The sequence below is a fragment of the Sceloporus occidentalis genome, unplaced genomic scaffold (assembly GCF_023333645.1).
Source record: "Sceloporus occidentalis isolate IW3139 unplaced genomic scaffold, rSceOcc1.0.p SCAF_1, whole genome shotgun sequence".
Classification (NCBI taxonomy): domain Eukaryota; kingdom Metazoa; phylum Chordata; class Lepidosauria; order Squamata; family Phrynosomatidae; genus Sceloporus; species Sceloporus occidentalis.
This window is the reverse complement of record NW_028316981.1, coordinates 35895537-35922851: the sequence shown is the minus strand read 5'-3', so window position 1 is coordinate 35922851 and position 27315 is coordinate 35895537. Positions and strand designations below refer to the sequence as shown.

General features: G+C 41.3%; 1 protein-coding gene across 3 annotated transcripts in view; it reads left to right on the top strand.

Annotated features, from left to right (window-relative positions):
• Window positions 1–27315, top strand: part of LOC149321307 (chemokine-like protein TAFA-4) — a 167967-nt gene that overhangs the window by 126221 nt on the left and 14431 nt on the right. For all 3 annotated transcript variants that reach the window (XM_089494982.1, XM_089495129.1, XM_089495058.1), the window contains exon 4: window positions 13571–13726. In XM_089494982.1, the coding sequence (XP_089351108.1) occupies window positions 13571–13726 (156 nt within the window). The remainder of the gene's footprint in view (window positions 1–13570; window positions 13727–27315) is intronic.

Genomic DNA, 27315 nt, shown 5'->3' with positions numbered 1-27315 from the left:
TTTTTAATAAGTGGGATGCATGGGACTTCATGCTTTAAAGTATGAATTATTTTTTACTGAACTTCTCCTCATTTGTCTCTCTGCAGTTCCTTCCATAATGGCTTCCCCTGATATCTTAGGAAATTCACTCCCTCTCATCTTCTCTCTTTAAACACATTCTTCCTACCTGCTCTGTGGCTGCTCTGGCTCACTGTGTTGTGGCACACTGATTACAAGATACTTGAAAGTTAGCTATTCACAGGTTGGCCTCTCCTTCTGCAGTAAGATGTGCCATTCAGAGGATGAGAAGATGGAGATTTTTGTTACTCGGGAAACGAATGGGTGTCAACTGGCAAAGAAAAGGAAAAACACCAGCCTCCTTTTCTCTTCTTTCTTTTCTGAGATGGCTCTGAATTGGAGCACCTGAATGGAGACAGGAGCTGAGATTAAAATGTACCCTGTAGCTAACTGGATGACTTTTGCATTTCAACATTTTGTAGTATTGTTGCCTTAAAATGATTTTTGTGGTTCTCTAATCCAATCCTCTGCTCAGTGTACGATGTGCAATGCAAGTTGAAGTTCCAGCATCCCTGGCAGATAACCTCCAGTTTCTGCTTAAATACCCATCTCCTGAGGTAACCAATTTATAAGCATTCCTCCATATTCCATGCTGTGTCGTTTGGGAAATTTAACTGTGGATGCAAGGAAGATATGATGGCGCGTTACAGACCGCCTGTTTGGGGCGGCCTGTAGGCGCTCCTTTCCCCGCCGGATCAGGGCCTCAGCTGCCAGAACGGCAGCCTCCGAGGCCCCGATCCCCCGCTTTCCAGGCCGTGGGGAAGCGGCAAAAGGCCGCTTCCCCGCGGCCTGGAAAGGGGTGTCCTTGGGGCTTCATGCCCCAAGGACACCTGATGGCAGCGGGGAGGAGGAGAAAGGGACAACTCGGCCCCTTTCTCCTTTGCGTCGCTGGCACAGCCATCTGAAGGCTGCGCCAGTGACGCAAACTGCGGAAGGAGCTCCGTTTCGGAGCTCCTTCGTGCGCCGCAGAAAGGGCGCTCTATGCGCCCTCGCGTGGCTCAAAGACATCACGTCTGCACCACCCCGTTTGGAGGCAGTGCGTTCGTGACGTCGTAATGGCAGCCCCCGTGTGGAATGGGCACCGACATTTTGTACGTCCTGAGGACGTATTAGGGTTAGGTGCATGCATAAGGCACGCACTTTGCCTAACCCTAGTACGTCCCTAAGACGTACTTAATGCCCGTTTGTAACGGGCCGAGGTGTTCTAATTCTGGGCTTGCTCAGTGCAGTCGCCCCTCCAAGTTCATGGACTTGAAAATCTGCGGAGGGACGACTGCCATTAATGGCAATGGGGCTTGAATATGCACGAGTTTTGGAACTCGGGGGGGGGGGGGGAGCTCACGGGTTCCAAAGGCCAACTGTACTCCGTATCAAATGAAATGTTAATTTGAAGGAGGAACTCCCCAAATGTTGGATTCCAGATCCCATCACCCTCGGCCAGCAAGCATGATGGGACCTGTCGTCTAACAGATGCACTATCCTAGTGAAATAAAATGTACCATTTTATTGATGTATTTGAAATGTATTTTATTCTGGTGTATTTCTTTTAACTGGTTGTAATCCCGTCTCGATCCACTCGGGAGAGATGGGAAAATATAAATAAACCATTATTATTATTATTATTATTATTATTATTATTATTTTCTGTAAGTGTGTGTGTGTGTGTGGGGGGGCAATTTAGAGTCAAGAGGGAAGAAGGCTTTATATCTTTACTCTTTAGTGTGGGGGAATCCAGGCTGGGGGAAGTTGACTTATTATCTGCAATGCCTTGAAATTAACAATGCAGATTGTAGGGGCATGTTGCTCTGAGTAGTTGAGACTGAACAAATGTGAATTAGAGGTCAACAAATATGGTGGTCTTGGTCATCAAATGTTACTTTCTAGTAGCCAACAGCATGTATACACAGGGACACTTTTATTAGCACTTGTCCCATGAAAACAGGCGCCTTAGGTTTTCCTTGTCATATTTTACAGCCCTCATAATCTATTGCTTCCTGTGTGTGTGAAGGGAAACTCCCCAACTATTTCTACACAGTACGATACCAGATGGAAAACTCAGATGAAGTGTCAATTCCTTCCTATACCCCTATAGTGACTCTGTTGTATAGCTTTGATGCAGAAGCATGGAGAGCCTGAATGAGAGAAGTCTAGATAAAGCTCTAGTGACTGTCTTTGTGTATTTGGGAGGATTTCTTTCTTCCAAACTTTTCATTTCTCACATTTAAGTTGCACTTCATCTTTTCCTTCTCCCCATAGGTGTGCATGCATCTCAAAACTATATTTGGTAAACTGTCAGCTTCCATACTACAGGGATGGACTAAATGCTGCATTGGGGCTGTAGGTGCTGACCCTTAGGCTGATTTTGCCACTCTTGCTCATCCATACCCTCAGGAATGACCTTTTTTAAAGCCCTCAGAAATTTCAGTCTACTTTTTAAATAAATAAATCGAAGGGGTTTCTTACATTGTTTAACATCAGAAAACACCTGTCTTTCAAACTGGGCTTCCAGACATTTCTATTTTTGGGCTGTTTCACTCTACATTTTGAGTACTCTGTGCCATCCCAAAGGGTCCCAGTGGGAGGAATGTGGTCCCTCCACCTACTTCAGTTGCCCATCTCTGCCATACTGCACCAACTAGCCAGCCATTGGAACCCTGCTTTTGTTTTGTGGGGAAGATTTTGGGGATAGTTCTCTATTTCTTTCTTTCTCAATCCCCCTGCCCATCTTTAAATCCCCATTATTCCTCAGAGACAGTTGTTTTGAAATGTCTTTGACTTATGTGAGATCGTAGCTGTCATCCTCCAACATTCAGCTCTGTGGTGAAACACAATCTTCGTATTGCTGTTATTTATCTGCACTTTAGCTTTCAGTGTGACTTGTTTCGATTTCATACAATACCTGTTGTAAATTTATCCAGTGCTCAGTGATCAAAGTACATATCTCTGTTCATAGCAAAATGCACGCTTAGGTAGGCATGATGCTGGCAGGAGGCAGGGTGGGGAGAACGGTTGTCCAAACAATGAATCATTCAAATGGTACATATCTCATCAGCAGCCTTAAGCTTCCCAGTGACCTCTGGAACCAATCAAGAGTGATGCCTTCATTCAAAGCCTCACTGAAGAGTGAACAGGCATATCTGAGGGAATGTTTTTCTTTCACCGCAGAAAATTAAAAATGAGATTATTGGAACTATCAATAAACTAAGAGATTTTATCTTAAACATTCTGCAAGCCACTTCAGTCATGAAAAGCAGTCATTTACTTGTACCCTGTCCTAGCCATGTTTGCACAAAACAATCAGCCCGAATTCTGGAGGATCCTGGCTTACTGCTCATGAGTAAACATGATAGTGGATGCCTGCTTGGTTCTTTCTGCCACCCAGAGCCATTTCAATAACCGGGGACTTAATCAGGGAGAAATGCATTGTTATATGCCCAAACCCAATGTCTTGATTGTTCCAAAGAAGTCAGGAATCATAAACCAAAATTCAGACACTGGCTTCAGATTCTGGTGAGGAACTAACAAACCAAGTATCCTGGTTTGAATGTAACACTAATCTTTTTTCTTCCAATGAGTTTCTGTTTACTAAAGCTGCTCTCTCTACTAGGAGGAAACAAGCAGAAACTATCAGACCCCATGGACTAGCATGCATGTTTGTGAATCAAAATACAGGGTTTTTCAGAATTCAAGTTTTATTTGTGTGGAGTAGCTAATGATAGAAACCTCACTGAGGGCAGGACCTCAGAATTATACTGCCTTGGTGAAGGAAAATTTTCTCATTATGTAATGTTAGTTCCTCATGTGTTACCCTGCTTTGTGAACATATCACTGTCATGAATTCTTCCAAATGAAGATGCTCCAGTCATCTCTTAAACCAAAGTTGACTGCACTGAATTCTGACAGCCTATCAGTCTAGGTAGGATCTTGCAAAAAGTCTCTTTATCAATCCATAGATATTGGAAACAAACAGAATCCTAAAATTAGTGAGAAGCTGTGGACCCCAAGTGTAAAGAACCTGTTGTCTCCAGATGTTGTTGAACTTCTGATGGTCAGGATGGTGGATCCAACACAGTCTGGAGGGACAAAGGTGTTGTTCTTAACTGGTTTTGAGTTGGCCCTATTCATGGTGATCCTGTGAATGAGACACCTCCAAGACCCACTATCCTCCACTGCTCTGCTTTGTTCCTGCAGAGTCAGGCCTGTGACCTCCCTGATTGAGCTTAGACATCTTGTGTGTTGTTTTCCTTTCATTCTACTACCTTTTACCTGTATGCATTCTGGACCCCAGCTGCTCTTATCCAGTCACTTTTCAAAAATGGGAGCTTGCCATTTTTGAAAGGCCACTGGATAAGTGTGGCTGGGGTCCAGGCTGCATACGGGTTGCACTCACCCAACCACAGCTGTATGCGATAACACCTGGTTTTGACTTTTAAATCCCGTGTCTGTCCCAGCAGATTTTCCAGGTGTGACAATCTCCTCATTTGCTGGCCAAATGCAAATTTTCTCTGCTCTTCCTACTAGCAGGGTATTACAGTCCAAAAACTAGAAAAATATCTCCCCCTTCCCTATGATACCTGGAGAATATTTACGACTATTAATTCCACTCATGAGAGATCTTAGTTCTTCTCAGACTTCGAATCATGGCTGACATTTTTTCTTTCAGATTCAGTCCCCACTTTGATCCTAGGTGACTTTAATATCCACGTTGATGATTCCAATAACCCTACAACATCTCGCTTTAACTCTCTCCTAGCTTCTTTTGGCCTTCAACCACATTCCAACTCTTCAACTCATCCTCTCGGTCACTGTCTTGACCTAGTTCTTGCTGCAAACTGCGCCATTTCTGACTACCTGACACTTGACTTTCCACTTTCTGATCATCATTTAATCTTATTTGCTCTTACTTATACTCCTCCTCCTTGTCATGCTGTTCAATGCCATTTTTGTGATCTTCAATCTGTTGACTCTAACCATCTTGGTCAGACCCTAGATTCATCTCTCTCTTCCCTAAATCTTGGGGATTCTGCTGACTCAGCAATGTCTTTATTTAACTCCACTCTTTCCTTGACTCTTGACAGTTTTGCCCCTGTCTCTGTACGCACTTCTTCCTCTAAGACTAGGCCTCAGCCCTGGCTTACCCCTATCATTAAGTTTCTCTGGTCCTGCTCTAGAGCGGCTGAACGTCTTTGGAGAAAGTCCAAACAGCGGCCTGATTTTATCCATTTCAAATTTATTCTTTCTTCCTTCTCACGTGCCCTCTCTTTGGCAAAGCAGAATTATTACAAATCATTGATCTTCGCCAATGAGAGGCACCCGCAGCGTTTGTTCTCCACCTTCAACACTTTGCTTAAACCTCCCTCTCCTCCTGTCTCTTCATCATTCTCTCCCAATGACCACTAATTAATTCATCTCAAAGATTACCACCATTCGCTCTGAGATAGTCCCTCCTGATTCTTGTTCTCCTCATAATCTTCTTTCGCCCTCGCCTAAAAATTTTCTGTGTTTCCTCCTGCTTCTTTGGATGAACTCTCTACACTTCTGAAGTCTTGCAAACCTGCAACCTGTTCTCTTGATCCAATTCCTACTCGTCTTCTAATCTCTATAGCTCCCTCCTTTCTGCCCTCGCTTCTCTATATCTTCAATCTCTCTCTCTCTACAGGCTCCTTCCCTTCAGACTTCAAACATGCTCTCATTTCCCCAATTCTGAAAAAAACTTCTCTTGACCCCTCTTCTTTGTCTAGCTATCGTCCAATTTCTCTTCTTCCCTTTCTTTCTAAGGTTTTGGAATGGGTTGTTTATTCTCACTGTCTTGAGTTTCTTGAAGCCAACTCTATTCTCGATCCCTTTCAGTCTGGTTTCCGCCCAAGGTATTCTACAGAGACAGCTCTCACTAAGATCTCAAATGACCTTTTACAGGCCAAGGCTAATGGCTTTTACTCTGTTCTCATCCTTCTTGATTTGTCTGCAGCCTTTGACACCGTTGATCACTGTCTTCTAGTGGATATACTTTCTGACCTTGGGTTCTCAGACTCTGTTCTCAACTGGTTTAGATCTTATTTGTCTGGCAGATCTTTTGCAGTGGTTGCAGGCGGTCAGACTTCATCTCCTGTTCCCTTCTCTGTTGGAGTTCCCCAGGGCTCTGTTCTGGGTCCCCTTCTGTTTTCTCTCTACACACTGTCCTTAGGTAAACTCATCAGCTCTTTTGGTTTTTCCTACCATCTGTATGCCGATGACACCCAGTTGCATCTTTCCACCCCTGACCTTTCTCCAAGGCTTGAACAGCAAATTTCATCATGTCTCACAGCTGTCTCGCAGTGGATGCGCCATCGGCGTTTGAAGCTCAACATGTCCAAGACAGAGCTTCTTGTCTTTCCTCCTACCCTTCAACACTCCTTTTCTGTCTCTGTGGACAACATTTCTATTCAACCAGTCCAGCAAGCCCGCAGTCTTGGTTTTATCTTTGATTCTTCTCTGTCGTGTATCCCTCAGATCCAGACCACAGCCAAGGCTTGTAGATTCTTTTTATACAATATTGCCAAAATCCGACCATATCTCTCCGCCTCTACTGCCAAGATCCTGGTCCATGCCCTAATGGTCTCACAACTTGATTACTGTAACATCCTCCTGGTTGGGCTTCCTCTTTCTCACCTCCGTCCTTTAATCTCTGTCCAGCATTCAGCTGCACGCATTATCACATCCGCCCACCGCTCTGACCACATCTCTCCTGTGTTGGCATCCCTTCACTGGCTCCCACTCCCTTTCTGCATTCAGTACAAGCTCCTGCTGTCGACGTTTAAAGCCCTCCATGGGCTGCCCCCCTTACTTATCAGACCTTATTTCTCTTCACCTTCCCACTAGGGCCCTCCGTTCTGGTAGTCAAGGTCTACTGTCCCAGCCCAGGATTTCCTCTGCCCCATCTCAGATTCGCCCCTTTTCACTCGCTGCCCCTCACTCCTGGAACCTCCTTCCCCCACAAGCAAGAGCCATCACTTCTTTAACCAGCTTCAAAACGGAGTTGAAGACCATCTTGTTCAGGGCAGCATTCCCAGGCATTGCATAATTGTCACTTGCTATTTGATGTTCTTTTGTTGCCTGTTTTATTGAATTATTTCCTGTATTGCTATGTATTTTATATGTATTATCCTACTAGAGAGGCAGGCTAGCTCCAACAGGCCTCTCTGGTAGAAGATTAACCATCCATTAAGAAGCCAAGCCCTCCCTCCAGTCCCTCTCCCTTGGTCCAGAACTCGGAGGTAGAGAAGAACCTCATCCCCTTCCCCACCAACACTCCCTTCTCCTTTTGTATCATATCTTTTTAGATTGTAAGCCTGAGGGCAAGAACCGTCTAATTATAAAGATTGTATGTACAGCGCTGTGTAAATTTACAGCGCTTTATAAATAAAGGTTAATAATAATAATAATAATAATAATAATACCAATAATCTGATTAGCAAAATATTTTATGAGCAAACCTAACAAAGCTTAGTTTTATCATTGTCTCTAACAATACCTTTCTTTATTTTTTACTGAAAACATTAATTCTGCAAAGTTTTACTCTTCTATTTATTAATGTTTGAGAACACCTACCTGAAGATTTTAGGGATTGATCTTTTGGAATATGGAGTGATAGAGTGATGTTCTTGGCTTATTTATTTCTCAGTTTACAATGCATGTATTGCCCAATGGAGGATTTTTTTTATTGCTATTACCAAGATATTAGGCACTTCCACAAAAATACACAGCCTACCAATAAACAGAATACAGTGGCTGTGAGAGACACTTTTATGCTGCGATCAACATTTTCCCAACTTCCTCTAAAATGCATTATGCATCTCACAGCTGTAGCATATTTTGTTTAAAAGTGCAGTGTGGGCAAGGAGGGTGGTATAAAATCTTATATTTCCTATACATTATTCAATGTGAAAATGGAAAACTATATTTTTCTTGCATATTCTTCAGTCTACCCATCTAGGTCTGCACTGCATGCCAATTAGCAGAAAACACATGTTATCCCAACATGTGTAAAATAGTGTGGGAATGAGAACGATAATATATGTCTGTGGTTCCTTTTGAGATACAAGAACATAGGAAGACCCATGCTGAATGAGACCACAAGCACTATCTAACTCAGTATTCCATTCACACAACAGTCAAACAGTTGCCTATTGAGAACCTACAAGCATGACATGAATATAATAATACCATTCTGCTTGTATCCCCCTGTAAGTGATATAGAGTTATGCTGCCTCTGGCACTAGGTGAGTACTTATCCAGAGTTAGTGGTAACTACTGATAACTTTATTCTCCATGAATTTCTCCAGTCCCTCTTTGACGCCATCCAGCTTGGTGGTCAATGTTGAATCTTATGGTAGTGAATTCAACAGTTTAACTTGGCTTTGTGTAAAGAAAAGATGCTGGTTGTATTTTGATGCTATATTAAGTCAGAAATTTTGATACCATAAACCACAGTGTCAATGAAAATTGTAGTGCCAGGACTCTCCCCAGGGTGCAAGGGCAGGGATAGGTCTAAATTCAGGATGAAGGCTTTCAGTATTCTTAGCTTAATCTGGCACTCATTTGAAGACAGAAGCTCATCATATGATCACTCTTACCTTAGTTCAACTCTTTTGATAGTAAGGTTCATGCAACCCAATTTTCAGAACCGTAGAAAATAGTGGATGTTTTGAAGCCTCTGTCTCTCTGTGTTAATACATGGCAGCCTATTCCTTTGTTATGCATCCCTTTGACATGAAATACCTACCCCACATTTTTGTCTATAATTTTATTTTCTGTTTAAGAAATATTTGTGTAGCTTTGATGGCTCTGTTTTACTATTCTCCAAATCACACTTCTGCTTAACTAACTCAATTATTAAAAGAAATTGCTATCACATTGGACGGTTAATTTACCCAATGCTTTGCAAACACTGATAAGCCGTAACCAGTGTCTTGAAGACCTTGCAATCTAAAGAAGAGAAAGGGAAAAATTGAGAGAGATTTAGAATGAAAAGATGAGCAAGTAACTGACAACACTTTAGAAGTGAGAGAAGTGTAGGGCTTCTATAAGAAAGTGATTAGGGAGAAGCTGCTATATTCAGGCTGCAGCTTCTGAATTTGCCCCAGACTTTAGCCTGACCTAAGGAAATAATCTCAGCTGAACTCTGTCCCTAAACAAGCAAACAGCCACTGCTGTTGTTTTGTAACAGTTATCTGGTTGTATATGTCCTTACAAGTGTTAATTATTATCTTATTGGACTGCCTCTGTATTGTTGTTGTGTACAGCTTGACCCTCATATCCATGGGATTGGTACCCACAGTTCCACTTACCTGCATCTGAAAAAATATGGTCTCTCAAGGCACTTAGAAGTCTTCCAGCATGCCTCTGTAGTCAGCTCCTAGCGGATGTTGACCATATAGTTGCACTGCATGACCTCCAGAAGCCTAGGGAGAATACCTCTCTAGATATCTGGAGATCTTCCAGTATGACTCTGTGGTCAAAGTCTGCTGGAAATATAGGGCTCATACTTATCCATGATTTTCACTATCCCCAGTAAGTCTGGGAATGTATCCCCTATGGATGTGGGAGTCAGTGATACTACATTACATACTGGTTGATTGACACTTTTTTGAAACAATTTATAGTTGCCATTTGTTTATTTGCTATTTGTAACATGTAGATAGTTGTTATTTGCTTGCATATGGCGTTATAAGCTGTGATACGTTGTCATATATATAAGCTTCTCTTGGTTTGTGTCCCATGTTTCTTATAAAATTATTCACAGTCTGTAACTGGGCAAGTTTCTTGAAGAGGTTGATGGATTTCCACTCCATTAGGCTAAATTTGGTGCTTTCCATAGTGGTAGAATTCAAAGATATAGCCATGTTAGTCTGTAGAACCAGTATGTAGAGAGATCTTGTAGCACCTTTGAGACTAACTGAAATAAAGAAGTTGGCAGCATGAGCTTTTGTAGACTGAAATCTACTTTCTCAGATGCCTTCATAGACGTTAGTCTATGAAAGCTCATGCTGCCAATTTCTTTCTTTCAGTTAGTCAGTCTCAGAGGTGCAAAAAAACAAAAACAAAACAAAACAAAACAACAAAAAAGGGGTTGGGAGGAGAAATTATAGGCATACTGAGTTAGAATATAATCTTTTTTTTTGCCTTTACCTTCAATTGTTTTATTTTATCCTATTTTTAAATCTCTTATTTAAGCTTTTTAGAAATGATTGTCAGTTAATAATGTAGAGATTTAATATCTCTGCTACAAATAATAGGGTAATTTTCACAAGGCTTGGAAATTTTTTGAACTTGTGTGTCTTCAAGTTGCTCCTGACCCAAAGGCTGGGCTTTCTTGACAAGACTTGTTCAGAAGGGGTTTGTTTGCCTCTGAGGCTAGGAGAATGTGACTTGCCCAAATCCATCCAGTGGGTTTCCATGTTCAAATGGGGATTTGAGTCCTGGTCTCCAGAGTTGTAGTTTATGTACCAGGTGCTTTGACCAGTTTTTCCAAACTCTGCAGTCTCAGCTCCAATTGGGAGATCACTTACTTGCAATTACAGGATTCCACTCCCACCCATATCAGATGTTGTCCTCCCCACAGGTATGTTCATTTTTAGTAAAGCTTGGCTTTATGCATGGGTAGAAATATGGAGAGAGGAAATGGCAGCTGTCTCTCAGTAAGCTTTCTTGGATATTATGTCTTGGTGTCCTCTATAAATATTCATTTCAACACTTCCAGTATCTGATTTTCTGGAGGAGTGTGGGAAACTGGAGAAATCACCCATTATGAATGTTCTCTCTCTTTATCACTTTAAGTCTTAGGGAATGTCTGTTCTTGTCTTTGGGTATCATCTTTGGTTTTGTGTGCAGTTGGAAATATGATCAGCATCAAATCAGTAAAATATAAATCATTTTATCATAACCGGAGAAACCACCTTGCATAAATGAATAAAGTTGTTAGAAAACGAATGCTGCAGCTTTGCATAAAGTAAATACTAGGTGTGTCAGAATGTACCTGATGTGTCCTTGGCCTTCAGTGATGCCTTTTCTGAGTTGACGCTGAAAGCCACAAGGGAGCACATGCCACAACACTATTACGGGTGATCTCTAGGTGGAAAGTGAAGTTCTCCAATGACCTCCCTCCCTCCCTTGCTATGCAGATAACAATAGGCTGTGGCTTGAACTGTTTCTTCTTTATTCACTTATATTCCAACAGTATTGGGACCCAAGGTGGCTTGTTTTTATTGTTGTGTGTGTTCAAGTTTTCTGCAAGTTACTGTGACCATAAGGGGTTTTCTTGGCAAGATTTGTTCATGGGGGTTTGCCTGTGCCTTCCTCTGAGGCTGAGAGAGTGTAAATGGTTCAAGGCCACCCAATGGGTTCTCATGGCTCAGCAGGGGTTTGAATCCTGGTCTCCATAGCCACAGTCTACTACACACATTGACTCTAGGGTGACTTACCAAGGCTCAAGCAATTGTATTTAAAAACTAATTACAAAAACAGTGCTAAAACATATAAAAATATTATTAAAATACAATTAAACTGTACTAGAATTAAAACTGAAAGGCAGTGTGGTGTAGCGGTTTGAGTGTTGGGCTATGACTCTGGAGACCAGGATTCAATTTACAGCTCTGCTATGAAACCCACTGGGCAAGTTATATGCTTTCAGCCTCTGGGGAAAGTAATGGCAAACCTCCTCTGAACACATCTTGCCAAGAAACCCCCATGATAGGTTCGCCTTAGGATTGCCATAGGTCAGAAACCACTTGAAGGTACACAACACAAACAGACGAAATTAAAACTCTTGAAAACATGCCCACTAAGTAACAATAGAAAAGCAACAACAGTAGAACTGACCATAAGCAGCACACCATTAAAAGCCCACATAGTCAATTCCTAGGAAGCCCTGTTGGAGCAGATGTTTTTTCACTTGCTGATGCAATGACAAGAGGGAGCCAACCTTAGTTGCTGCCATCAGTTTGCAGCATATCCAGACTTCCCCTGTCAAAATATTTAAAAGAAAGGAAGACAACCCTTCTGCTTCTACCCAGTAAGCTGATTAGAAGGGGCTTATAGAGAAGGAAATGGAGTGTCTGCTTGCTCCATCATCAGTAGGTCTGGCCATCTCTTCCTTGTGGATGGAAGAATGGCCAGAATGATGGCCAGAATGATGTGGGACCATACCTCACCTAGAGTCCTCTCAAATGTGGCAGCAGAACTGAACACATATTTGGGGAGGTTTTTCAGCAAGCAAGCAGTAAACCCTATTACATTTCACCCAAGTTATAAACTTATTCTGTTTGAAGAACATTACCAATATCTATTGCAGATGTATTCTTCTTTAATGGCTATATTTTCTACGAACAGCAGAGCATTTTGTAAAGAAAGTAATACACTGTAAATGGAAAACTGCCACTTTATTACTTTCCTTGTTGTTCATGCAGCATGATATTCACCAGTCAATTATAAACTGCAGTATATAGTACATACACAGTCATTTCTAGTCTACTTCTTTGTATGTCTTCTCAGAAGAAAGTTTCACTTTTTTAGTGGAGTTTACTTCCACTTAAGTGTGTATATTGTTGTTATGTGCCTTCAAGTAAACTCTAGCTTATGTGAATTCTATTGTAGAGTTTTCTTGGCAAGAATTATTCATAACTGAATTGCCATTACCTTTCTCTTACTATAGTACCTGGCATTCTCTGGTGGTCTCCCATCCAAGTACTCACCAGGCCTAACCTTGCTTAGCTTCTGGGGTCAGACAGGATTTGGTATTTAAGGTATTTAGATAGCCCCCAGGGTATTTAGGATTTATATAATCCTACTTAGTTATACTACTCACTGGGTTTAGTTGGGCTTAATACCAGGGTATAAGACCAAAACCTTAAATGTTTAACTCTCCTTACACTTACAGAGTAGATAATAACATTGCTGGGGTTCTTTAAGTTTTATAAATCAGCCTATTAGATACCCTTAATATTTTGTTATCCAGAACAGAATACAAAAAGCAAAATAAATGGCAACTAGTGGTTCCATGTCTGTGGGTGAATCTGCTCTTTTTCAAAGGTTGCCAAACTAGGACTTTTGGTGGGTATAATGTGATATAATGGTTTGAGTGTTGGACTACAACTCTGGGGACCAGGGTTCAATTTCCATCTTGGCAATGAAACCCACTGAGTGACCTTGGGCAAGTCACATGTTCTCAGCCTTGGGGGAAGGCCATGGCAAGCCTCCTCTGAACAAATCTTGCCAAGACAGTCCTAGGATATGGTGGCTTAGGGTCGCCATAAGTCGGAAACAACTTGAAGCCACATAACACCCAATTGAAAACATACATGTAGCTTCTGGGAATGACTTTGTTGATTGCAAAGAAGAGATTCAAGAGTGTTGAGACTGGGGTAGCTCTGACAGGATTACCTGTAATTATATTGGGGGTGTCTCATGGAGGGAATCGGGTCCACCTGTCCTTTATAACCATAATTGACCCAAAAGTGTGTGCCTTCACCATTAACAGGCCACCACCAAGTGAAGCAAGGAACATGCGAAGTGGTTGCGGTGCACCGGTGTTGCAACAAGAACAGGATTGAAGAACGGTCACAAACAGTCAAGTGTTCTTGCTTCCCAGGGCAGGTTGCTGGCACAACGAGAGCCCAGCCCTCCTGCGTTGAAGGTAAGCAGCTTCAGCTTCATTTGTCATGCTGGCTTAATAATTATAGAAATCTCCTTCTCTCCCTGATGGCTTGAATTCCTGCTGTCTGAAAAAGAATAATCCTCCCCCTTGTTAATTTCGGACACATTTCTCTTTGTTAATGATAATGAGTGTGTGCCTAAATCATGGTGTAATTAATCTCCTTAATTTATGTACTAGTCAACTCAATGTCTGTGCCAAGAAGATTCCTTAGTATTTCTTTTCTTCTTTGTGCCAGAAAGTCTATTTTAAAGCTGTCCAGAAAAACCAGAAAAAGGAAGAGATTAAGCTGGGACTTCTTGTCAAAAACCAGAGATAGCTAGGCCTTCTCTACTTGGTGGCACTGAGTTTTCCTGTTCCATTAAAGGCAGAATCATATTGATGCGATCTGTGCTGTAGTGGTGAGTCAGTGTAATGTAGTGGTTCCAGTGTTGAACTGGAGACCAGGATTCCAATCCCAATTTAGTTGTGGAAACAAATCCCAATTTAGCTGTGGAAACAATTTAGTTGTGGAAACCTGGACAAATGACACTCTCTCAACCATAGAAGACAGCAATGGCAAACCTCCACTGAATAAATCTTGCCAAGAAAACCCCATGGTAGGGTCACCATAGGTCAGGGATGACTCGAAAGCACATAACAACAATGCTATAGTGACCAAATGAGTCCTTGAACAGATCAGGCCTGTTCTCTTCCTGGAAGCCAAGATGATAAAATTGATGTTGCCATATTTTGACCACATCATGAGGAGGCATGTCTCATTAGGAAAGACAATAATGCTAGGAAAGGTAGAAGGTAGTAGAAAGAAAGGAAAACAACACACCAGATGGCTAAACGCAATCAGGGAGGTTACAGGGCTGACTCTGTAGGAACAAAGCAGAGCACTGGGATAGTGGGTCTTGGAGATATTTCATCTACAGCATCACCATGAATCAGGGCAACTTAAAAGCGGTTAAGAACAACAGACCTTTGTCCCGCCAGCTTGTGTTGGAGTGCAGTATGTACAGCATGTTGGAGTACAGATGTCTCACCCACAGGGTCACCATGAGTTTGGGTCAACTTGAGGACAATTGACAATAGTATTGTGGGCAGCCTCACTTGGGACAATGGTATTATTAATGGTGCTTTAGGTTACATTTCAGAGGAATGAACTGGCAAAACCACCTCTAAGTATTCCTTTCCATAGAAATCCCTATGAAATCCATGAGGTCACCATATGTTGACAAGTGACTTCAGGGCACATACATATCCAGTGTGATTTGACTAGGGAAGGCCATTTCACAAACTGGTCATTACAGGTAGAAAGCTGTGCTATGTGCATCTGAGGGGCTCAGAACCCCCAAAGCAGATCTTAATGGTCATAGAAACCCTTCTGTACAAGTATTGTCTTTTTTTTTTTTTTTAAAAACCCTCTGTGATAGGTTCTTCTTAGGGTCACACTAAGTCAAAAAGGCACACAACAACATTGTTGTGAAATATGTTATTTCTTTGATATTCCTGTCAGTGCTCTAGTAACAAGGGACAAAAATTTAGATGGCTTTTAAAAATGGCAACAAAAGCTTCCGATCACCTTCTTGTGGTTGTGCATGAGAGAAGTCAATGTGTAAGAGCAAGGGTCATTTTCTTAGCACTTTGCTTTAGCATTCCTTTTTAAAAATTTTTTTTAAAAAGGCATTTCTTACTCAGTATTGTTGGAGGGGGAAATGCAGCACATAGAAGTCCAAAATATAGCTTATTCCAGGGTCCCAATGTGATTTCTTTATTTAAAATGCTGATGTCACAAGACAGCTTTTCAGTAAGCCTCAAAAAGACTTATGTGAATCTCAACAAGACAAATATAATGTAAAATGGACGGATGGACAGACAGACAGGCAGGCAGAATGACACAAACAGCCAAAGCATCTGGTCAGCTACTGAAGGCAAATCAGAAAACAGGAATTGCTTGGATACAAAAAATTATTATTATTTATGCTGCTATTAATGCTGCTACTACTGACTATACATAATTTTGGTTGTGATTGCTGGTAATAAGTACAGCAGTGCTTCATAATTCTGGTACAATAACTCTTATTAGAACTTCTGCAGCATACATGATCCTTTTGAGGAAATGGCTCAGTATTTCACTTTTTCTCCCCATTTCTCCCAGCAACTACACAGTGGCATATTCCCAGTGATTTTATGTTAGAAAATGGCACCTCTAAATCTTAATTAGTGTTTCTGTCAACAGCAATGGGGGAAAAAAAATCTGAAGGCAAAATGTAGTGAGATTTACATTTAAATAGAAGCAAAGTAGTACAATATTTTAATAGTTTGCTGCTAATTAATATTGACATAGAAATCATGTTTGCTAATCCACACGGAAGATACTTATCTTCTATTTTCATTGCTTTCCACACAAAATCATGACCTTTAAAAGTGAAATAACAAAGAGCCTCAGGTTTTACCCTGATGTTTTAATCTATGAATTAACCCATAAATAAATGAGATGTTGAGAGTCAGCATGGCATAGTGGTTAGAGTGTTGGACTACGGCTGATCGATTCTCAGATCAGCCATGAAAGTCAACAACAAAATGAAATTTTACAATGCCATCATCCCTCTCCACACACATTTAAATTTCTTTACTTTCGCATGTTATTTATTAACATTATGAATGTACAAATGAATTGGGTAGAGAAATTGAGGCCTGTTTAAGATTCATGTGGATAACATAAGTGTACAGCACCATCGAGGGAAGTTGATCACAAGGTATGGAAACATGCAGGACAACGATGTGGAAAGTAAAAGTGTAGATAAGGACAAATGCAAAGGATGGTGCAAATGAAAGAGGTGTTTCTTGAGAGATGGAATTTCATCTAGAAAGGCTTAAAGAGAAGTCCGCTAAAAAAGCATAAGAAGAGGGGGGTGGGAGAAGGAATCTAGCAGCATCTTGAAGACTAATTTTTATTTTAGCACAAACCTTCATGAGTGTCAGTCCATTTCTTCAGAGGCCATGCAGAGTGATTTTAAAGCCTGATATTATAATGTATATTTATACAGTTGCAGGAGTGGGATAGAATAAGGTGGAACATAATAGGATCCAAAAAGATCCAAATAATGATTCTTGAACTAAATTTTCAAAGGGCTATGTGAGGTGATACAAGTCTTTCAGATCTTTACAGTTGTCAGTACTGATGTATGAAAGTAATAAATTTGCTTACTAAAAGTCAGTTTCCTTGGGGTCAAGGTTCTCTGAGAAGATTTCTTTTGTTATATGGGCAATAGTAAGGACTCTTGTATGAATATGTGTAATACTCCATGAAGGGGTCATCTTCCAGCCTGAGAGGGAGTGATCAGGCAGGCCCAGCTCCATCAGGGCTAGCCTGAAGAAAGAGGCTCCTCTCTCCTTAACTGTCATCTTCTGGCCTCCTATTCCCCTCCAGCTATGCTCTGACTGTGTAGGGGAGAGGCTTGCGTACCCTAATGAAGTTGTGAGCTATGCTGGCGGTGGTATAATAGTCACCGGCAGGGCCTCCCATGCCAGACAGGTCACAACTGAAGGGTCTGACCAAGAGCGCCGAAGGGCAGGATGGGCTCTCTAGCCTTATGGCAACCATCCTAGGAGAAGGAAAACTCTAATCCCAAACCTCGGCAGATGGTGCTCGTCTAACCCTGTAAGGTCAACCATCTAAGAGAAGGAAACTCTAATCAAACCTATGACCCGAGGACTTCGCTGCCACCGTCCATGCTTGTCAAGGCCTCAGCAGACAAACCTCTGGTTTAAAGGGTGAGGCCAGTTTCGTGCACGCTGCGCTCCACCAGAAAAATCCATTACATAGGCTCAAAGGATACATCCAACGTCATCAACGTGCTTGTAGAAAGCACGGATGAGTCCTTCCTGAATCTTCGTTTGCTAAGTAAAGCCAAGAAGAAGAAGAAGAAGAAGAAGAAGAACTCCATGAAGGCATTATCTTGGTTCATACCTCTGCTAATGAACTGGAATTTGTGAAATCAGCTGCTTCTCTTTCTAGTCTTCTTTTACTCTTTCCAATAAAAAAGCCACAATTTGACTTGGCAATGAAGTGACACCAACATTGGTGCCAATCATGCCTCCATGGGGAAGGTATTCCACCTAGCAGATGGAGGTCCATTTTGAACTACTATTATTTATTATTCAATACTACTACTACTACTAATAATAATAAATTTTATTTGTATACCTTTTTTCCCTAGATCAAAACGGTTTACAGACTATAAAACTATTACAAACATCTCATAAAAATAGATAAAACCAAGTAATACAATTATACAAACACAATCATTCATAGGGTAAGGCAGAGAATAGATGGCATCAAGAGCGCTCAACTTTATTCCTCAGGGGGGGGGGAAGGCTTGGCAAAAAAGAAAGGTTTTAAGCCTCTTTTTAAATGTTTCTAAATGTTTAAATGTTACTTACATTAGGCTGTAGTTATATCCAATTTAGCACAGTAGTACCTTGGGAGCCTTACCAAGGTTGCAGCTACAGGGTGGCAAAATGAGGGCACTGTCCCTCAAATCAGAATTCTGTTCCTTTCAATGAAATTTTCCACCAGTCCCTAACTTTCTAGCATTGCGATAAATTAAAACTCAGTTGAGCATTTAGAAATACAGTTTACATAGCCAAAGAAAAGGGGCAGATAAAGTTATCAAGGGAGTGTGAACACAGAGAATATAACAGTTCTAGGTGTGAAAAATTTCCAGTGTTTCAGTCTCTGAAATGCCAGAAGTTTGCGGATTAAAGAAAATTTTTACATTTGGTGGTGCTCCCCTGAAGAATGGTGGAGTCTCCTTCTTTGGAGGTTTTTAAACAGAAGCTGGATTGTCATCTATTGGGGGTGCTTTGATTCTGTATTCCTGCATGACAGGGGGTTGGACTGGATGGCCCTTGTGGTCTCTTCCAACTACTTCTGTGCCTTGCCTTACCCTCTCCCAATATACAGTTGGCCCTCCTTATCCACAGATTCAGCATCCATGGATCCAACCACCCATGGGTTGAAAATATTTAAGAACTATATAAATTCCAAAAAGCAAACTGTGATTTTACTATTTTCTGTAAGGGATTCTATTTTACTATGCCACTGTATTTAGTGGGGCTTGAGCATCCATAGATTTTGGTATCCATGGTGTGTGTGTGAGAGAGAGAGTTTGTTCCACCCTAGTGGATACCAAAGGCACAATGTACATATACATTGGTTGGGACAACACTTATTTATGAGGTCCAAAACACACTGCAGAAATAATCCAGTTTGAGACGGCTTTAATTGCCCTGGGCCAGTGCTAAGGAATTCTGAGAACTGTAGTTTATTCTGGAACCAGAGCTCTCTGACAGAGAAGGCTAAATGTTTCATAAAACTACAGTTCCCAGAATTCCCTAGCACTGAGCCAGGACAGTTAAAGACGTCTCAAATTGGATTATGTCTGCAGTGTGTTTTGGATGTGAGTTGCCAAAGTACCAGATATGCAAAGATTCCCTCAAATATTTGCATATTTCTTGTGCCACACCATCTCTTTTTTTAATTTAGAGTTTAGATTTGCTTGGATGTTTAAATTTTTCATATCATATTATTTTGTGTGCAACTCCAATTTAATTTCTCAATATACACTGGATATATTTTTTCTGCTGAATCCTAGGCAATGCCTGTAAATTATATGCTATGCTTCAGGCAACGATAAAGCACTTTATGATGGACAGTAAATTAAAGATATTTATTAAAATATGCACTAGCATAGCAAAGGTAATGGTGTTTGGTTTTGTGACAGTATTCTGATTGCAGAACTGAAGTGGACATTGCATTTTTGTCACACACACATCCAAACCCTTGGTTGAAACAGTTTGATGCCTGTGTTTTAGATTTAATAAGAGAAATATTATGAATTCAAGAACTGGAGATATAAAAGCAGAAACCCAGCATTTTCCTAGTCAGTGAAAAAGCTTGGCATACTTTATTTATACTGTAAGCACAGAGGTAATTTATTCAGGTACTTCAGGGCAGAAACCCATACATGTCCACTTACAGTTTGCAAATTTTATTTTTCATGATATGCCCAACCCTGTGGAGGCTTCATGCTGCAAATGCCTGAAGGAGGTTTTTAATTAAGCTTGTCTCCTCCTGGCCCCACTTGTGTAACTAATTATTTTCAGTATCATGAAAGAGTTTCATTATTCATTTCCTTTTCAAAGAGCTTATCCCACCCCAATTTCAGCTGTGTAACTTGAACCTGTTTTGTTCATATGTGGCAAGATTTTTTTCTTTAAAAAAATAATAATAACATTTTATTGTGCAAAATAAAATACTGACCAGAACCCTAAATTCTTTTGAATGACTGTAAAGTTATTTTGGATTTAGAATATATGTTCCCTGTGTATGAAATGACAAGCTATTTTTATCTAGTTACAAAATTATAGGATTTTGTCTAATACCAATTTAGACTGTCCATCTATCTGTCAATTTGTCCAGCAGTGGATGGGCAATTTTGGTCCTCCAGATATGGGATTGCAACGCCCATGTTTCCTTACTATTCACTGTGTCGGCTAGGTCATACCCACAAAAGTCCCAGTTTGGCAAGGACAGTACTGATCAATCCTCTGTTGTCCCACTTTTACAGCTGTTTTAAAAATGTCCCTGATTCTCTCTCCTCTCCTTACTTTCCTCCTTTGTTCACAGTTTACTCCAGTTTTCAGTTGTCTTTATTTGGAATCAATATATCATATAGTCCTCAGATTAAAAATATACATTTGATAGAAAAGCATACAGTACACAATAAGCCTTACTCTCATTTCTCTTCAAATAATATTTCACCTTTCACTCCAGCTGCGACAAACTGAGTTCAAAGTGCAAAAGTATTTTGTGCTAAATGAACTCAGCAGGGAGAGAGGGGAAGAGGGGACAGAATCTTGCTCTTCCCAGCAGATTCTAGCAAAAGCAAACTGCTACATGTTCTTCCTCATTAACAACTTATGCTTATGTGTTCTTCCTACCTTGTGTCTTCTTCTTCATTAATAACTTTTGCCATCATGACCACACTGTGATGTTGCTTGGCCACACATATTCCAGTTTTCATCTGTGAAATGCTGGAGGGCATGCTAGGGGAACAGGCCAACAAAGTCTGATGATGTACCACTGCCCTGCTCATTTTTAATAGACCAAAGCATATGCTATTATACTCATATCCTACTTTGGGGCTTTCCATGTAAATCTTACTATGGTGAGAACCAAATGCTACACTAGATAAGGCTTTGGTCAGATCCAGAATGGGTTTTCTTACCCTTCTTACGAAGAAAACAAGGTACTGTAGTTTATTTGCTGTGTTTACAGTTGCTCCAGCAGGAAGAAAACCTATCCCAGCCTGGCAAAGATGCAAAATCTAATTTGTGACCTTTCAAGAAAACCCGAGTTTTGAACAGGCCATACATGTCTTGTGTTGGACAAACTTTGTTACAAATAAGAGTGCTTAACAATGTTTTGATTAAAGTATGATAGGAAACTATGCCCAAGAAGATTGTCAGGAGGTAACAGCAATCAACAGGAACAACCACAAACAGTAATTAAAATTTGAAATCCAGCTGGCCCAAAGCCTTGAATGTCATGAATAAGAGAATCACAATGTTTTAAATTGTGTCTTCGCTTAAAACCTATCTCATTTGTAAAATGGGTCTAATAATAGCCATCCAAGTTGCAAGGCTTAATTAATGTTGGTGTAGCGCGTTGCAGCTCCTCTGTGCGGTTCAGTTACAAATGAAGGTAATGATAAAAGTAAAAGTACCTCATTAAAAGAAAGGGATGAGAAAGGGGAGGGAGGAAAAAGAGCAGTTTCAATTGTGGATTGCTTGAAATAGCTGGCAGTCTCTTACTGATCTGCTTATGAGAAGAATTAAAGATGCTGCAGTCTATGGGGTCTGTGTCCTCTACTGGCCGTGTCCAGTTCCCCTGTCTTTTGTCCTTTCTACTGTGGACTGAATTACACCAGCTATAGGGGTGAGCAGAGGTGTAGTGGAGCCAGAGGCCAAGGGCCACAAAAGAAGTGAGAGAAAAAGCAATCCCATGATCATTTAGAATTTAAATTCAAAAATGGTATTCAAATACCATTTCAAAATCTGCTTCTTTTGGCATCCTTTTTGGTGATGCATTTCTTCTTTTGGGGCAATAGCAGGGGCCACTCTTTCAGTGCCCCAGAGATCATAAATGTACAAACTGAGTCATCTGAGGGTCAGCCACTCCTTCTGTTTTGTAGGGCCTTATCCCCAGAAATGGGGGTGGTTTATAGATTTCTTGGTTTCTTCCTTGCCTTTCTTTTGAGATGTATCGATTTGCTGAGCTCTCCAAGCAGCATAGCAAATGGAATGAAGAATAAAAAATTAAACAGAAATGAATGAGAAAGCATCAGTGTTGAGCTGCCTCACACTACAGCTGTAGCATTCCAACAGAGCTACATGCTATTGTATTTCCTAAAGGTCAACCTCTTGTGTGTGTTTTTAACAAGAAGTAAACACTTAAATTCAAAATGATCAAGGGATTGCTTTTTCTCTCACTCCTTTTGTGGGAATAAACACTGTTGGGTTAGTATTGAGAACTTGGCTGTCAGCCACTTTCAAGAAGATAAAGCATAAATAAGCTTCCTGTGATTGTTTTCATCCAGTGTATAAAATGTGGTTCTGACTAAGGCTGCAGACACACTATAGAATTAATGTGGTTTGACACCACTTTATCTGTTATGGCTCTATCCTATGGGACCCTGGGAATTATAGTTTGTTATGGTACCAGAGCTCTCTGACAGAGAAGGCTAAATAGCTCACAAAACTAAAACTCTAGCATTCCATAGCATTGAGCCAAGACAGTTAAAGCAGTGTCAAACTGCATTCATTCTGCAGTGTAGATTCAGCCTAAGAAGTAGGTAACCTTCAGTGCTCTGGGATACTGAGAAACTACTTCTCCCATAATACCTGACCACTGGCTAGGGCTGATGGGAATTAGCGTTCAACAATATCTGGATTATCACATACTCCTCAGCACTGTTCTGAGTAAATGTGACTGAAGTATTTACATATCCATATGAACTTGAAGGATTCCATACTGTGGCCTGATACGAGAGTGTTGCTGTTATTTTATTGTGTTTAGCACAAAGTTTGGAAAAGTTATCTTTTTGATTACAACGCTCAAGAAACCTTTGTCCTGGCAGATGTAATCCAAAATGTAACTCTTCAAGTGATCAGATAAACCCAAATAATGTAATCCCAGTATTCTAGTAAATCTTTATCTTCTTCCTGAAATTTTCTAACAAAGCTAAAGTGATCTTCTAATAATACATTCACTGTTGTTCATTCATAATTAGGAGAACTTTATTGCACTAAGGAAAAAGTACTCCTAAATTCCACTGAGATTCCTTCAGCAAGAACAGCAACAGATGTTTCCTCATAAAATATTTGTAGCTGTGGGGAGAAAAAACCCCTCCTGACATACTCACACATGCAATTTAATCTATTAGCTGTTTACCTAATCTGGGCTGGCTACCTGAGGGATCTGCTCCTAGTAGAAACAAAGTTTGAAATCTTCATGAGATTAGAGAGAGAGAGAGAGAGAGAAGCCATACAGATAACAGACATAATCTAAGGTCATGTTTTTTTACCAGCATGACGTGAGTTGAAACTCCTTATTGGTAAACGTAAATTGAAGAAATAGCCCTGATATGTGGCACAATCTATTAGTATACGTATATATGATTATGTTAACTATTGTGAAATAGGCCCTGATATAGCAAAACAGGCACAAAAGGGAAGTTTTTGTTTGAGAGAGAAATATTTTATGAATCTGACTAGCAGTTTTGGCTGCTACTGTGTTTTTAAGTGTCAGGAAATGGCTATGAGACCAATTAAATTTGAGTATTTACATCCCTAGAGGCAACACTGATTGGGAAGTGGCAAACAATTCATGAAATTTGTAGGAATATCTATTTTTGTGGGGAGAGGCTGGAATATTTAGATCATCATATCTATCATACCCCTTAACTGTCCCAATTTGGAAAGTTTAGTCCCAATTTATCCTCTGTCATTCCACTTTTTCAACTGCTTTAAAAATGTCCTGGTTCTTCTCTCTTTCTCTCACTCTCTCCTCTTGTTTATAGCTTGCTTCAGTTGCTGGAAACTGATCTCAAAGAGCAAAAATAGAGAAGGGGAGAAAGTGAAATCTTGTCCTTTCCAGTAGCTTCAAGTAAAAGCAAAATGCTGCACCCTTTTCTAGCTTGTGGGTTCTTCTTCATGGATACTTTTTGCCATCTTGGCCACATTCTAATGCTGCTTGGCCACATGTGTCCCAGTTTTCATCAATAAATTGTTGATGAGTATGCTGATTGGACATTTCATATTGTCAGGGAAAGAAATTTTTCAGAAAACATACAAGCCATAGTGGAGAGAGTGCCTGCAAATCAAGTTAATCCAACTAACAAAGGAAAGGTCTCCTAATTTATAGGAATTTTGTGCCCTGGGGCAAAATCCAGAGAGCTGATGTGGCCAAATAGTCTGAATCTTTGATATGTATTGGTGGCACTTTGAAATAGGGTCTTCCAAAGATGTGACATAGGGGTGTGAATGGGTATATTTCTGCAGCAAATGACTTAAAGTGTTGAGTAGATGGAATTGTTTACTCCAACCTGAGCCACCCTATTGTTTCATAGCCAGGCTCATCCCCACCTTCTCCAACATGTCTGGAACATAAATCCTCTTGGCCACTCCTAATCTGGTTTACGTGATCTGTTCGCTTGCAACTAATCCATGTTAGTATAATAGAGGCTGAGTTTATAACAATTCTGATATCAAAAGAGGAGGAATAGGTTTGGGTATCTCTGGGGCTAACTTCACTAAGGCAAAGCATTTACAATCTGTATATGGGATCAGGGCTAATGGTAGGAAATCAGTACATATTACTGGGTCCATAGGAAGGGGCCTGTGATCTGACTCTGTTGCACATATTTTCATCTTACTCAATAGTATCTTACTTTCCCATTGGTTTTTGACACTTGTTACAAAACTGGTGAATTTCAAAGAAAGTAATAAGGATAAATTTAAAATCCCATGTAATGATTTTTTTGCTTGTCTGCCAGGAGTTCAAAATTGCCACCTAGCAGGCTAAGAAAGCACACCAAATTTTGTCAGACTTACCCAAAGCAAAGTTGCCTGACTGTGGGAGCAAACTTGTTGCTGATCTAGACTCCTACAGAAGTTGACTAGCCTAGAATCATAGAACTGGAAGGGACAGCATGCAAGAATACACAACTAGAAGTTGAATTTTACTGAAACACTGTTGACAGGACTTTTCTCCACCAAACCTGCATGCCTGCAATAGAGGGGAATGGTGTGGGGAGGGGCTCAAAAGTAAGAGCCTACAAATTCTTATTTGGAGGGCCGTAACTCATTTTATGATCCCATTAGAGTTCTCAGATTGTACAGACAGATTCATCTCTCTGCCCCACCACCCTCTCGGGCATGTTATGGGACTAAGGGATAGGGCTTTCTCAGTGGCTGCTCTCAGACTTCGGAATTTCTTCTCAAGAGACTCCCCATCCCTGCTCCCCTTTTGGCACCTGGTAAAAAGATTTTTGTGCCATCGGGCTTTTACCAGCTGACAAGGACTGGGCTTTTGAATGCTGTGCAATTCAGTTGTCAAGTTTTGTATATAGAATTTAATACATATTAATATTTTAATGTGTAATATTTTTACCTTTTTAATTAATTTTTTTAAAACTTTAGTAATAAAATAATAATAAAATAAAAATTTTATTTGTATACCGCCCTTCCATCGATCAGGGCGGTGAACAACACAATAACAATACAGAAACACCATAAAAATACAATACAGTCATATTAAAAACAAAATTAAAACACCATCAGCCAATCACCATTGTCATCGGGGGGGGGGGGGGGAAGACCAGCTGGAACTTCATTCGGGGAATGCATATTGAAATAAGAAGGTTTTTAGTTCCTTCTTAAACTGGGCCAGGGAGGTGGCCGAGCGGAGCTCTATGGGCAGCGTATTCCAGAGGGCCGGGGCGACGATGGAATATGACCTCCTCGTTGTGGAGGTTAGTCTAGCCCCTGGGACCCTCAGTAGTTGCTGCCCGGAAGTTCTGAGGGTGCGGGGCGGAATGTATGGAGAGAGGCGGTCCTTCAGGTATCCTGGGCCCAAGCCATATAGGGCTTTATAGGTTATCACCAACACCTTGTACTGTGCCCGGAAGCGGATGGGCAGCCAATGCAGATCTTTGAGTATAGGTGTAATATGACTGGCCCTGGAAGTACCAGTGACCAGTCTGGCTGCCATATTCTGTACCATCTGTAGCTTCCGGGTATGGTATAAGGGTTGCCCCATGTAGAGCGCATTGCAGAAATCCAATCGAGAGGTTACCAGAGCATGTACCACCGTTTCAAGGTCTCTCTGGGCCAGGTATGGGCGCAGCTGGAGAATAAGCTGAAGCTGATAACAGGTGCTCTTGACCGTCGCATTCACCTGAGCTGTAAGGTGAAGCGACGAATCAAGAAGCACCCCCAGACTGCGCACGGAGTCCTTCACAGGAAGCGTGATCCCGTTCAGGACAGGTGGAACCACCGCCATTCCTGGACCAGGGGAACCTATCACAAGTACCTCCGTTTTCTCTGGATTCAGACTGAGTCGGTTTTCCCTCATCCAGCCCATTACCTACTCCAGACAGGCCACGAGAGGAGAGACGCCATCCTCAGTCACTGCATCAGTCGGAGACATAGAGAAAACTATTTGGGTGTCATCAGCGTACTGATAACCCCACGCCCCATGTCTCCGGATGATCTCTCCCAGCGGTTTCATGTAAATGTTAAATAGCATGGGAGTCAGAATGGCTCCTTGAGGGACCCCAGTTGTGAGGGCCCTCTTATCGGAGCACACGTCTTCCAGCTGCACCATCTGGAACCTCCCAGAGAGGTAGGAGCAGAACCACTGGAGCGCAGTGCCCCCGATTCCCACCTCTGCCAGGCGCTCCAGAAGGATACCATGGTCTATGGTATCGAAAGCCGCTGAGATGTCCAAGAGCACCAACAGGGACACGCTTCCCCTGTCGATGCCCAGATGGAGATCATCGACCAAGGCGACCATGGCCGTCTCAACCCCGTAGCCTGCCCGAAAGCCAGTTTGAAATGGGTCCAGATAATCCGTTTCATCCAAGATCGATCGAAGCTGGATTGCAACCGCCTTCTCGATCACCTTCCCCAAAAATGGCAGCAGCGAGACTGGCCGATAATTACTATGTACCAGGGGGTCGAGGGAGGGCTTTTTTAGCAGCGGTTTTATGTTGGCCAATTTCAAGCTGGTTGGAAATTGCCCATCCCTCAGTGATGTATTTATAATCCAGTGTAACAACAAGGTTACAGCCGGTCCCCCCTGAGCCGCTAGCCATGAGGGACAGGGATCAAGAGAACAGGTTGTCTTCCGAACACTTCCAAGGATCTTGTCCACATCATCGGTACTTACCAACTCAAACTGATCCAGTTTAATAGAGTCCACGGAGGCTCTGGATGCCTCTACCCTAGGTTCT